Source organism: Pecten maximus, chromosome 9 (genome assembly GCF_902652985.1).
Source record: "Pecten maximus chromosome 9, xPecMax1.1, whole genome shotgun sequence".
Lineage (NCBI taxonomy): Eukaryota > Metazoa > Mollusca > Bivalvia > Pectinida > Pectinidae > Pecten > Pecten maximus.
In genome coordinates, this window is record NC_047023.1 from 16,410,923 (window position 1) to 16,425,576 (window position 14,654).

General features: G+C 32.5%; 1 protein-coding gene across 1 annotated transcript in view; it reads right to left on the bottom strand.

Annotated features, from left to right (window-relative positions):
* The window catches only part of LOC117333901 (coiled-coil domain-containing protein 87-like), a 31,636-nt gene that overhangs the window by 15,711 nt on the left and 1,271 nt on the right, over positions 1-14,654 (bottom strand). Inside the window, 22 exon segments of the mRNA XM_033893319.1 lie at positions 453-920; positions 2,167-2,349; positions 4,360-4,411; positions 4,712-4,872; positions 5,294-5,410; positions 5,696-5,797; positions 6,145-6,205; positions 6,929-7,029; positions 7,261-7,401; positions 7,515-7,655; positions 7,953-7,995; positions 8,471-8,522; positions 9,007-9,097; positions 9,515-9,586; positions 10,366-10,510; positions 10,967-11,048; positions 11,557-11,653; positions 11,794-11,865; positions 12,193-12,306; positions 12,758-12,822; positions 13,091-13,172; positions 13,755-13,905. Of these exon segments, the coding sequence (XP_033749210.1) occupies positions 453-920; positions 2,167-2,349; positions 4,360-4,411; positions 4,712-4,872; positions 5,294-5,410; positions 5,696-5,797; positions 6,145-6,205; positions 6,929-7,029; positions 7,261-7,401; positions 7,515-7,655; positions 7,953-7,995; positions 8,471-8,522; positions 9,007-9,097; positions 9,515-9,586; positions 10,366-10,510; positions 10,967-11,048; positions 11,557-11,653; positions 11,794-11,865; positions 12,193-12,306; positions 12,758-12,822; positions 13,091-13,172; positions 13,755-13,898 (2,586 nt within the window). The 5' untranslated portion in view covers positions 13,899-13,905.

The window sequence follows — 14,654 nt, forward strand, 5'->3', positions numbered from 1 at the left end:
GTGGGCAACAGAAACTTATTTGGTCCCTTGACAAGATTTCATAAGATGTGGTAATACACAGTATATATTGAAGTTATCATTAGAAATGGGATTACGTTATGTCAAATTAGACGAGACATTGCTGTTTTTGTTTTTAATAAGCAACAAGAATATATATCAATGTCAGATTAGATAGGATGTCAGAATACAGAGGTTTCATTTATAAATTATATGAAGTTATTTTATTCAAAACCTAACTACACCATCATGTAAGTTTAGAACAGTTGTTGAAATACTTGAATTGAGTTGAGTTCACTGTATACTCATGTCAACATAAGAAGATTTTGGTAAAAATATGTGAAATGACTTGTTTACATGAAAATATTTTGTTAAAAATGTGTTAAATGGCTATCAGAAACATTATTCAGTCAACGTAACTTGTAACTAACATGGAGACCGAGATCTATAATTACCTGTATGGTGATATTGGAGAGTTTGGCTGCCAGTAAGGACGGCACACTTTTTGTCAATTGTAGCTTTGGTAGCATAAGCCTTTGGCTGTTCTTGTGGCCATGTTTAGAAAAGCCACTAATAGAGTTTTGGTTGCCAGGTTTGAGGATAGAATTGATTTGCTTGCCATCTGGCCAAAGAATTTCTGGATTGTCAGTTTTGAGGGACAACTCGATCGGGTTACTGTCATGTTTAAGAATCTCTTGGTGGTCACTCTCAAAGGAAGACTTTTGCTGGACATTGTCCAGTCTAGGGATAGGGGAGAATAAGCTTAAATGCATTGGATAAGATTCCTGTAATTGTTTGAACTCCAGGAAGGGAAGATTAAGGATTGATATTTTTTCCGAGGATAAGGTGTTTTGGCTGTCATGGGAGGTGGTGCTGTTTGTAGGGGTAGCAGCAAACTCGAGTAGACCTGGCACAAGTTGTTCCTAATGATAGAAATGAGAGAGAGAAAGAAACACAAAGCAAGATGATTAGTGCTGTATTGCAGATTATGATCAACACACACACACTATTATTAATGTTATTTATTAGAATGAAGCACAAACCCTCAGCATTCTTTCACTCTGATTTCACTTCTTGTAACATAAACATGCATTGTTACAAATTTATACATGTGTTCAATCTGATAAACATTGACCAAAAAAATATATAAATAAATAAAAAAAAATAAAAAAAAATAAGCCATAATGGTCAAAATTTCAAAGGTTTGGTTCATTCAAATGCTTTCAGCTCAACTTTGCGGTAATGAAACTTCTCGTTTCATGTCTATGAGTATCTGAATTATGAGGGTTTGCTGAAGGTAATGAGATATTAAAACACATCTAATGTAGAGCTAAACTTAGTATATCTAAATGTAACACAGCCAAACCTGTTGAAGCGGGTGACTTTTGAAAAAGATATTTTCCCCATGATCAACCAATGGGTGCCAACACAGAGCTGTGACTAACAGTTGGGATTAGCCTATTGCATGACTTGTTAGCATTTTATTGAACTGCAGTAGACATGAATGGGATTAATTATAACCAGACATCTCCAACAGATGTTTCTTTTAAAAGAAACTGGGCTATGCAGTCACATTAAATTTATAAAAATAACAATGAAAAGAAAAATTTGCAGATGCAACCACAAAATTGTTCTCTCATGTTTATTTTTAGAGACAGGTTTGATTGTATTACAAGACTAGCTGTATTAGTCAACACTAGTTACTATCTAGTGGGATATTACTACGTAGGTCGCCTGAAAAACAAGACAGGAAAGAGCTGGAACAAAAATGAGGTTAGTCAGGTCACAAACAGAAATCGGTTCACAATCTTACAAATCAACTCCAATATTGACAAAATGAAATAGAACTGTGAAAACATCAGAAATCTACATCTATATTCGGCTTGCTGTATCATGATCTACTCTGAATTTTTTTTTCTTTTAGTGTTGTAAGAATTTTTCATCATGAATCAGACCAACATCACTTAAAATATCCATTGAACATGATTTTGTCATGATCAATTGGTGCTTATGTCATCAATAAAGAGTTGGACCTCCTGAAGATGTGAGTGAATTTCTGTTTGTGATGGTAAATTTATGGTATAATTTGAAATGAGTATCACAGCAGTCAAAAACAGGTGCTATCTAGTCCATGCAAGTCCACCACCACACTCTATACTAAGTCTGTACCGTGGTCGATAGGTATTTCATGTAATCGTCGCTTGTCACAGTGCTTTTCCACCACTGAAGCCATGAAGCGTATGTACGCGCCATCTTTTCTGCTACAAATTTCGGCATATTATCGCCCTGCAACATCTGTGACATCTTGCCAGGATTGTGCATGGCATCATGAACACGTTCCATGTTTGGAGTCTAAATAAAACCAACCCACAAATCATCTTATTGTGTTTGTTTGTATAGATTTTATTTTCAATATTTAAAAGTAAGTTTTAATATATATATAATATGTATATATAAAACATTGAATGTGTATGATATGATAAAAGAAATGTCTTTGGCAAAATCGAACGTTTGGTTAATTTTGTTTTCATGATGCAAACAGGGCAACGATTTTTCATCCAAATATAAATGCAAAACACAATGTGTTGAAATAATATCAGCAATTTGTAACTTGCCTTTTTGCAATTTGTGAGCAGTACCACATTCACTTGTGTATCAAGTTAATTCAACTTGAAAATTATAAATCTGAAAACAATTGAACTCTTCTTATTCTTCACATTCCATAATGTCTGACAGTACAGACAATGTTTTATATTTTCATGACAAATACAATTCAAACTCAAAATAAAAAAATAGTTTCAGAGAATTATGAATTTTTTAGACCATTTCCCATTAATATTACCGGTACTCAACACTTCCCGTTACCACATAGAATATTAGCGTTCATACATATTTTCAATGAATATTCATAATATTTACAGATAAAATTCTTCATACTTTTTAAAACATTACTATAATATTGATGAATATTCATAATACAGTTTATTAAAATCATATTAAAGAAATATTGTATTTAATTCCCATACAATGTTAGTTAGACAGTCCTCTACCAAATCAAATAATTTTTATCTGCTTTTAGAAACATTAAGGACATGGTTGAAAAAAAAACAGGTTAATTTTTTGTTTAAGATATATCAAATGAAATTTCAAAATCACACTTTTCTAAAAAAAATTGTATTCAGTTAATTCACATATCACAACACTTGCATTCCCTTACATATTAAATGCTAATTATTGTGTCACTTCTGAAATATTTTAAAAATTACAAACATAGATTTCAAACAGTAATTTAAAAACATTTATGTAAATTAGGTTGTAATTATATAAACTAGGTTATAATAAGGTCATTTTCCACAACTCATTATCATACCTGTTAATTAGAAACTTATGTTGCACAGAATTTCACAGACACAAAATTAGTTTCATAATGTCAAATTATCATTTTATATATTAAACTGACTTTCATACAATATTCCATGCACAAAAACATACATCTGAACTCTACAAATGATCACACACAATGTTAAATATTATGTACTGCAACTGTAAAAGTTATACCAGGTACAAATCTAACTCTAAAATATCTACATTTGTATGCAGCAGCAATTTTTATGCATTTTATTTCATAGGGTGAAGTTATCTTCTCTTCTTGAATTTTAAAATGAATTGACAACAATCATTCCATGATCATGAAATTTAATGAATCAAAATTTCTAATGACTTAAACCTGCAAAATATGAACACTTAAATCTAAACAACATTAATTATAATATTATATATACGAGGTGAGTAGTCATGCTCAACAAATGGTTACACTGTCTGATCTACACACGTCGTCCTTACTTACTAAGTTGCTAAGCCACTGTTAGGTGACAGAGAAAAACAGTTTATCAACATATTCTTTATCAACAGTCTAGCTGTTCTCACTATCAAACTTCTGATTTTCTACATGTGGATAGCAAAAAGTCAGTTAATAATAGCAAAAGGATGACCATGATGCAGAATTCAAAGATTCTGACTAATTTAATTTATGAAAAGAAATTTGTAATTGAAAGTCAGAAACATTCATGATATGATTATAAATCAGAAAATCAACTACTAAACATATCTTCCTTCTTTTCTTTTCAGCTACAGAATCTATTTAAAAACTTATATGTGTTTAAATGAAGATGGGCAAAAATATTGAAATTAAATTTTTATATGACTTGAAATTCAAACCTTAAATACAATTTCATATAAACCAACTACTATGTAGTAATCATTATTTCAACAATCAGCTGTACTATTTCCACAAAAAAAATATAAAAAAAAAAAATAAAAAAAAATATTGATGCATGTTTTTAACAAATTCAAATTACTTACTGTTGGTTGGAAGATATCTTCTCCAAGGAAATTTTTAGGTGGGTTGTTTGGACTAGAATAAAAATACATGTATTAACATGAATAAGATTTTTGTAGGTAAACTTAACATAGAGAATGTTGATGAATTTAAGACATTATAGAACTGATGTTTAATAAAATTTCAAATAATCCAAAATTAAAATAATCATAAGGACTTAATTAACTTTTAATCAAAATATTATTCTCAACCTCAGACTGAATCATTTTATCAGCAGACTAACTCAAATTCTAAATTAATTCGAACTTAAGTTTAAAATAGAAATATAAAGTTTAACTTAGATTTAAATAAGATTACATTTTAAATTAGACTTACGTCTTGACCCATGTTTTTGGATCTTCGCCTCCCCATGGTGGCTGTTTTTGGCTCCTCAGTTTTGGATTGATCACACGTTCTGACTTACGTCTGTTGAGAGTTGCCGATGCCATTGTACCGGACAGATTTACAGAATCCGCAGCTGGTACCACATATACATCCTGTAATATAGTTTTAATTCCATATCATAATGCTAATCAATGAATTACCTTTAGTTTGAAATCCATATCATAATTGAAATTTTGTTAAAGGTTTGAAACAGAAAAAAACAATATAATTTTCAAATAAGATTATGAAATAGGCCATGACTTAATTGTATCATTATTTTTTAATGGTTCTCTTAGTTTTTTCTTTTATTCTCTCCTCAATAATAGCAAAAACTAAAATCTTATGAAATTGCATTAAACTACTGGCGATTTGTCATTTCACACTGTATTTTTTATGTAATTTGAAGATCAAAATATAGGTAAAAGTAAAATTTAGGAATTAAAAGCATGGATTATAATTTATATATAGGAAATGGTAGGTGCAGAGATTATCCGAGATTAGAACTGAAGTTAAGCCTGGTACAAATGTACTTACGTCGTCCAGACGGAGATGTGTTGTGGGGACTGTCTTCATGATTTCCCTATAGACCTCTGTGATCTCCTCACCAAGGAACAGGTTCTTATCGAGATTCTTCACGGTTACAGGGTCAATCTAGAATGGTAAGATATCAACATTTAACAGAAAATCAAGTTTTAAGCAATGAAGTAATTAACACAATAATAAAAACCTGTTTTTCCTTTTTTCTCCATTTAAGTTAGACCTAACTATTCTAGCCCTACATTCTCATATAACCGGGGTTAACGCTAAAAACAAGAGGATAAGCTGTGTGAATAAAACTGTAATCTAAGCTATTTTTCCTGTTTTCCATATATTTTCATTTTTATTTTCCTGCTTTCCAAATAATTTTTTTTCTATTATGAAAAGATTATAACTTACTTCATCCATGAGGTCGTTGAAGACAGTAGAGAATCGGTCAATTGTGATGGAGGACATACAGACTCTCTCGGACACACGGATATCTGATGCTCTCACTGTCATCTGAAATAAAGACACATTCAATATAAAATTCAGGTCTCTACCAGTTTGTACTATTGTTTCGGATATCCGACGATATGGCTATGCCTTGAGTGTAGAAAACCATCCCCCGTCTTATACAGTTCTGTCATTATGCCCCTGTATATTGATATTCTGTTAAGTCCTTTATCATATAACGGGTATTCACTGTCCCCATACCATACCAATCATTTTTTTAATCCTTTTCAAATGTAAAAAATATATCAACATTTTTCAAATTACAGTCATAGGCAAAATAAATGAGTGTATTTTCAACCTCACAATATTAACCTGTGATTGAGTATAACCAGAATGAAGCATTGTTTACATACCCCGGGGAGTTTAGTGCTGACGGTGGCTGGCTGTGGATGAGTGGGCTGGCGCAGTGGTATACTGAAATATCAAGGACAAAGAGGCATACAATTATACCGCAAAACATTCTGATTTTAGATACATCACAAACAAAATATATTTAGATTAAAAGCATTAAAAAGATACCTGTATTTTATTTCTGTTTCTATTTGATAAGAGAGAGCCGGAATGACTTTATTTGGTTTTGAGTTGTAAGAATTTGGCAGTTGTCAGTTGTAGCAATGGTAGGTTTTTTTTTCACACAAGGCTGATAATGATGTGGAAATGTAAACATTACACATTCTGGCACCAACCCACTACACAAGAATTACACATAACCATGTCTCATCTCTCCTACATCATCAATATCAGTTTTAAATAAACTGTAAAGTATGATGGTTACTTCATGTAATAGAAATCTTCATTAAAATTTTATAATTTATTTTTGAACAATGGCTCTAAATGCAATCTTTAAAGTGAACAACTGACTCCAATGTGTTGTTGCCAGTCTGCCAGAAATGATTCAGACACATTTCTACTGTAATGTACATGGCAAAACTTACCAAGTATAGATTATCAACTAGAGTAAATGTTTTATACCATTACAAGTTTTTCATCGATTGTAATATCTTCCCACTATTTATCATTTGTAGTGGACTGGAAAACACTGACCAACACAAAGAACACAACTTAAGGCTTACAATATAAACAAGATTCTTCACTTTCCAAGAAGACTAGCTCTGTCAGATTTTCAAGTATGCTTACTTTTCTTTTTCCATTTCTCTCTTTTCTTTCTCTTCAAGTTCCTTTATCTTTTGCTGTACTTTCTCCTTCATTCCATCATGTTTAGCACTTCTTGTGAGAGCCTAAAACAAAAATAAGAAACCATCCTTATTTAGTCGTAACCATACTACTTTGTTGAGAGCGAGATGACAGATGATTCAATCTTTAAGCCGAAGGAATTTATAATAAAATGATTTTTTTATTTTTTAATTCCTAATTTATTCAATAGCAACAATAATGTGTTTAGAGAAGCTTTTTTACAAGAAATAAGGTAAAAATATAATTATGTTAAGAGAAGTCCGAGACACTTGTACCTGCAGCAAAGGGGGAAGATCCTCCTCTATTTTGCCTACATCTTTGTCCTGGGCTCGTGACATTAACTGCTTTAGGTCGTTCTGGGCATACTCTCGTGTTCCAGGCTGGGGCCCTGCCTCCTCCAAAGGATGTTTTTTCTTCTGTTTTAAAACACAATTATTGAAGTATATAAATACACAAATAGCACACAAATGTTATCATGAAATTTTCTCTAAGAATATTCAAAACTAAGTTTGATCAGTCTGATAATTACCATGTCTAAAGCCTTGTTGTTTCGTTTTAGCATGGCGATTTCCATCTCTTCTAGTTCATCACGGCGAACTTTCTTGGGATCTATTCCAATCTCCTCTAGGATGTTCTCACCAGCCTGCAGCTGAGGCATCGACCTTGACCTCTGTTGATACAGAAATAAACAATTAATGAATCATGTGAGCTCAAATACATTAACAGGTTTTGGTAATTAACCAAAACATATTGTGCTAGAAGTGACCAAATTCTTCATTCACATTTATAAAAATGACAACCATTCAAATGTATCTTTCATTTGACCTGTACAATTCACACTTTATTTTTATTTCAAATTTCTATGTCTGGAATTAAACGTAAATTTTAGTGTAAACAATTTACTGACTGGTTACACTACAATGAAAAAATGTTTGGTAAAATATTTTTAGAAAAGAAGTCATCTTACCTTGAGTAATATTTTTTGAACAGAGAGCATCTCCATGGAAAGTCTGAAGAAAAACAACAATGATAAGTAAACTGGGTCATGGTTTACTGACATCTGTGATAAGATTTCTATTGGTATACTGTCAAGATAATTTTTTAGGTGGTTCAAATTTTCATGGTTTTACAAAAGTTTGAAGTGTCAAGAGGGGACGGACAGATTGGCCACAGCACCATGGCATAAGCTCACTTGACCTTTTGGCAGGTGATATAGAAAGGAAGCATTGTAAAACAGGTTAAAAAAATCCAGCTTTTGAAGAAATAAGTACAATCAATTTTGTGGAATTTTCTGTCTAAATGATGAATGTCAGATTAAATCTTTTTGTTCTGTCTTTTGTTTTTTGTTTTTTTATTCTGTCTTCTGTTTTTTGTTTTTTTGTTGCAAAACTGAAATACAAATAAACTAATGGTATAAAGTAAAACTTCCATAAATTGGTATGTAAAGAGACACTATAAACATCTTCACTGACATTAAATACTCACTCTGAAGTTGGATGATGCTTGCCTGCTGCTCGTGACATAAACCCGTCAGATTCTACAACCAATACCAATCATCAGAAAAAGTCCTGTCAGGACATACGTATGAGTTACACTTTTATACCTCATTTTCTGTAAATCAACGTCTTATAAGCAACAAATGATATGTGTGTTATCTGGTATTTTAAGAGTGACATTAAATACAGGTATATGAGCAGTTTTATAGTTCAAATTAAGTACCTGTGTGTGAATGTAGACAACGACAACTAAACAATTATAGTGTCCACATTGTTATTATATAAATATAGCGTGTTTATATATACATGTAGTTACAAAGTAATATTTTTGAATAAGCATGACATTGTTGTTGTCATGGTATGTTGTAGTTATAACCATAGCAACTATGCTATATACATAGCAACCATAATGTCTCCACAGCAACCATGTTCTATCCATAGTTTGTATTGACGATAATCATATGATACCAGGTTTGTCACTAGTTACCGAGTCATTTAGAATTAGGCCCTATCTCGTATTGTTACCTTGAGATGGAGTCTGAAGGTCCCTATCTGGCATATCTGCTACCAGACCCATCAATTTATTTGTGTCCAGCGCAGGCATTGCTTCCGAGATCTAAATATCAAAGGTCAGAGGTCAGTAATAAAAGAGTGATTGTTAAACTTTACAAAATTTGAATATGAACAAGAATTACAACATAAAAATTAAACAATAACAAATAATCTAATCTGACTCCGTTGTATAATATATGATAAATAATGTTTTTCTCCTGAATCACTGGTTATATATATACTGCTGACTTGATCTCATATGTAACATTCATTTTGAAAAAATTATATGAAATTGAAAAGTGATGAAATAACAAGATTTTGAAATGTCACAGATATTATGACTTTATGGTTAATATGTGAAATCACATTTTACAGCAAAAAGTGAAAACCATAAAATATGTTATGAAAACTAAACCATATAGGGTACATAAAATCTTATGGAGACAAGTTATATATCGGATAGAGAAAATGGAGAGCCTACCTCCTTTGCCTCCTGTTCAGCAGTCTTGTAACGATATTTCTTTGTCTTAGACTTTGGACGGCTACTTTGGATCTGTAAAACAAAAATTTATCATGAGTGTAAACATGTGACTCTGGCCTTTAATTGGCAAGAAAATGAAATTTTCCAAATTGACAAGGCAAGGATTATATTCTGTTGTTACTTTCAGAAATAACCATACTGGCATACCAGAGTTGAGTACCTTAATTTCACTGAACAGTGTATTGCAAGAAAATACAACTTTCACTTTTAGGACATTATGAAAGCAAAAATACGTCAATCATATATTTTACCCTAGTTCAGATAATTAACTTGACCAAAAATAGACTGAACTGAAGATGTGCAGACAGACGGATAGACAGATGGAAAGACAAAAACAAGAGGCCAATGGGCCTTAACGATCACCTGACTTTATAGACCCTTGTACTATTGTAGTATACATATAGCAAGTATAGTGCTACTGTTGGCCATATGGTGGCCATCTTTGATTTTGGACTGACCAGAAAAATAAAAACACTTAGTCAGGACCATCTCAACATCATTGTTGCCAAGTTTGAGTTGAATGCCACTGGTGGAACTTGAAAACTTGAAATGTGAAAGTTTATGCACAGCACGTGGCGCACGACATTGGACGAAGCACAATGACTATAGGCCATCTTGACCGTTCGGGTCAGATGACCTAAAAATGTTATTTTCAAAACCCCAGCTTTGTATAAATGGGAGTATAATTAGAGACTTTGTTGTATCAAAACTTAATAAAAACCTGGCCACAAAAAGTAGTCTTTTATTACCTCCCAAAAGGTACAAACTTCACATTAAAGTAAACTACTCACCATTCCTTGAAATGACAGTGGAGGGTGACTAATTTCTTGTTTCCCAGAAAACTTGGCAGTGAATGTATCAATATCGTCTCCATCTGAATCATCTTTCCCTCGAATATCAGCAACAATGTACCGTCGGATAGTCAAGATGTTTAAACTGTAAACAAGGAAATTAACAAATTAGAAAAATCTGTACCTAATTTGAGGTTTTACAACCAGAGCATTATCCTGGTCTTCCTTTTATGCAAGAAGTAGATTTAGTCTAGGGCGCCTACACTTTGCCTCGGCATGAGCTAATTATCACATAATGAAATAGCCATAGCTGTTTTACAGAACTCAATCGACATGGTTGGAGATCTAATTGACCCAAAATAATCTTTGTAACAAAAATTTGATGAAAACATATCGTTAGATACTTCAGCTTATAATGGGTTGTACAGATAGATTATCTGACAAATATCTTTAATTTATATCAAAATGGGAAGTTCTAATATTTTTTTATTTTCTTTTTTGACATTGAACAGGTTTGGAAACACAGGAGTAATAAGGTAGATAATAATCCAAAGCCTTTTTTTACATTTTCTCCACACTAAATCTGATTACCAGTACATACAATTTATTAGCATCCAGAGCCAGCTGTGCTTTCAGTCGACTCATGTTGGCAGGTCCACTGAATATTCCTCTCTCATTTAGCACTGTGAAAATTAGATATCAAGATATATAAGAAAACAAAATAATCCTTAATGTTTTTGCTATTCTACAAACAGATAATTAACCTCAAACAAAAGCAAAATAAGTGAGAAATTAACAGGACAGGAAGTAAGTTTTTTTCACACAAAAGACCCTTACTCTAGACCTAAAACAGACTGGTCCCTTACTCTAGACCTAAAACAGACTGGTCCCTTACTCTAGACCTAAAACAGACTGGTCCCATACTCTAGACCTAAAACAGACTGGTCCCTTACTCTAGACCTAAAACAGACTGGTCCCTTATTCTAGACCTAAAACAGACTGGTCCCTTACTCTAGACCTAAAACAGACTGGTCCCTTACTCTAGACCTAAAACAGACTGGTCCCTTACTCTAGACCTAAAACAGACTGGTCCCTTACTCTAGACCTAAAACAGACTGGTCCCTTACTCTATACCTAATCACCCCAGACTTGTTTGTCTTGTATATTAATGCTGTCATAGTAATATATTACCTTGTGCCTTTTTTAAGTAGTGATGAAACAGTTTTTCACACACTGTTACAATGTGCACAGCTATCCGTCGATTCAGTTCTTTATTCTCCAACGCAGACTGAAAATAGGAATAGTTATTTTAATTCTATCATCTTTTTCATCCATTTCTTTTAAAAAATCTATCAACATTTCCAGGAGATTAAAAAGCAAAACAACTTAAAGGAAGTTACTTTTTGTGTTCACAAAATAATAACTTACCAGGAAAGGGTCATCAATCTGTTTCATGATTTCAGGCCAGATCAGCGAAACTTCACCAATCAAAATCCCCGCCTGAACATTAGAAATGCAGTATAATTCCATTAAAGAGAAAGAAACAATATCAACAATATCAACAATAACAACAATAACAACAATAACAATTATCAATATGTAAATGGAGCAAATCATTGTGATATATATATCACATTTACAGGAATGATATTAATAAAGAGGTAAGGGGGAGATAGGATATATTTATTATCATGACTTCAGGAAGATACAAAGTTTTGTTCACTTCCAAACTTCCAAACTAAAAACAGAAAATTTTCAAAAACATTACAGCACCAAGTTATAAAAAAGATCCATTTTTTTTATTCAGATGATATTTTTTTCACACACCAGATTCCTTTGATCATCCATGGACAAATAAGGCACATCAGGTTTGGCAGCAATCCTGCGTCTCACATAGTTCGCAAGTCTGTCAAAATCTTTGGGCTGAGTCTTGATTTCTTCCTGCAGTTTTGAAAAAGAGTAAAAGAGGATATGAGCTGTCCCCAGACAAAGTGACATTCCTTCTAGTATCATGGTTACCACGACTTTAATTTGATCTGTCAATAGTTACTCATTGTATTGAATGGATACTGTCTGTACAGCCAAATGGATAAAGGACTTATAACTCCACATCGGTCTTATATCAAACTTGTCAGAGATTTTATGATAATTGAACTAATAAAGTTTAATGTTGGCCCAAAATAAATCAAGTAATAACTACAATGTATATAAAATTAAGCAGTTGGTTTTATGAAAAATTAAGAATTCATAAAAATCTTTATGAACCCATTTGGCTAAACAAATTTTCAATTAAATTACTTGAACCAAGTTTTAAGCAGCAGTTTGAAATGACTTGAAAATGTTGAACCTGATAAAATGAATCTTGGCTGTACTCTTAACAAAAACGACTTACATCAATAGGGGTTACTGGTCTCTCAAGCTCAAGGGATTTCTGGCTTTTATCATCAGATAATGGAGCTGAAACAAAAATATATACAATTGTACATGGTACAATTAATACAGGTCTTGAAAACACCACCTTTCATGTAAAACATTTATCCCATAGGACAAACAAAAAAGCTACACACAAACGACCAGTTTTTTATTATTATTATTTTTTTTAAACAATTGCACATTTACCAAAAATTCCCTGTGTAGCCAAATAGTTTAAGTATTAATGGGTCAAATCTGAAAACTATGTGTTGTATTACCCATGAATATAAATCAATAGCTGTATAATACATACGTTCTTTGTGGTCCTCGTGAGGGTAAGGAGCGAAAAGTGACAGTGGCTCCAACACATTGGTAATCCTTGTCTCCACATCGTTCTGTCAAAGATATTTATTATTATAGACACCATTTATGATGTATTTATTTCAATAACAACACAGAAACTGAAATGCAGTAATAACAACATAGAAATGACTATACTGAAATAGGAAAATTCTGGTTACTGTATTTATCCTGGAATAAGCCCAGTAAGACAACACATAATCTATAATGCAAAATAAGTACTATTAAAGACTCATTTGTTGGAATATCTACTGAACTGTAATAGATATGGATGGGCTTATTACCAGGCATGGATGTTTTTAGAGTTAAGTACATTAATATTGAAAATTAGATGATAATATAAAAGAATCCTTTATCTCATTAATTTTGAAGAGACTGGGGCATTTGATTTTTCAATTGTTTTAGATGAGTTTTTTTTTCTCATTTTGGGAAGAAAATAAGCAAATAAAGAAGGGAGTGTTTTCTTGAGTACATTGCAAAGTATGGTAACTTAGCTGTAACATGAAATACCATTTCAGTTGGCAATGGGTCACATTTTTGGCCTCAAACAGCCCCAAGAAAAGCCCTGGAAACAATTGCAAGTTATTGAAGTTTGGTGCTATAGGGTTTTTACTGACATGTGTATAAGTAGGCCACTTCTCTGGGTACATTTCGTCTGTTTTCTCTGGCCGGACGGGCTGTCTGTGCTGATATTTCGGCACCCTTGGCTCTGACTCCGTCATGAAGCCTTTGAAATGCACGGACTTTGTTCCTGCCGGCATTTTGTGCCTACAAATGAACAATATAATTTATCAAAAGTATTACACATATTCTTGAAGGCTAGAGCCAGGGAATATTGATGAAATCGACATAATATCTTAGGTTTCGGTCATGATATCTTCCTGATATGTTTTATATAGATAAACTTTGTACATGCATTACATGAGTAAGTGCATTGTAACTGATCATTTGAATTATAGTCACCTACTTAGTCCTATGTGAGCATGTATTATATTTATTAGTTGTGATTGTTATTGTTATTTTGTTGTTTGAGGGCAATGTGGAAGATAAGCTTCATTAACTTAAAATGCCTCCATCATTAATTGAAGAGTATTTCTATCTAATTGAGGATAAACAACTAAAATAGTGCCTACATCAATCACACTGATCAGAGAAGAATGATCAAAGTGAAGATAAGTTTCATGAATTATCTGGGCTCCTACTAGACATTCCCATTGTATCAAAATGAAAATCCAAACACTTATACAAAAATGTATACAAAAAATAAATCATTCATGTAGAATAGCATTCTTTGTGAATACTGCCAGTATCATCAGTATGTGATCAATATAGACCTAGGTGTTCAAGGCACATGCTTGAATATGATACACTCTTGTGTAATAAGCTTTGATCGTTTTACTGATGCTGATTTCATTTTAACACTAGAATGATGACCTTTGATGCAGACATAGAGCCATAAACATTTTACAGAAGTCAAGTCCAAGGGTGATGGGATTTATCTATATAATTCCATTCAT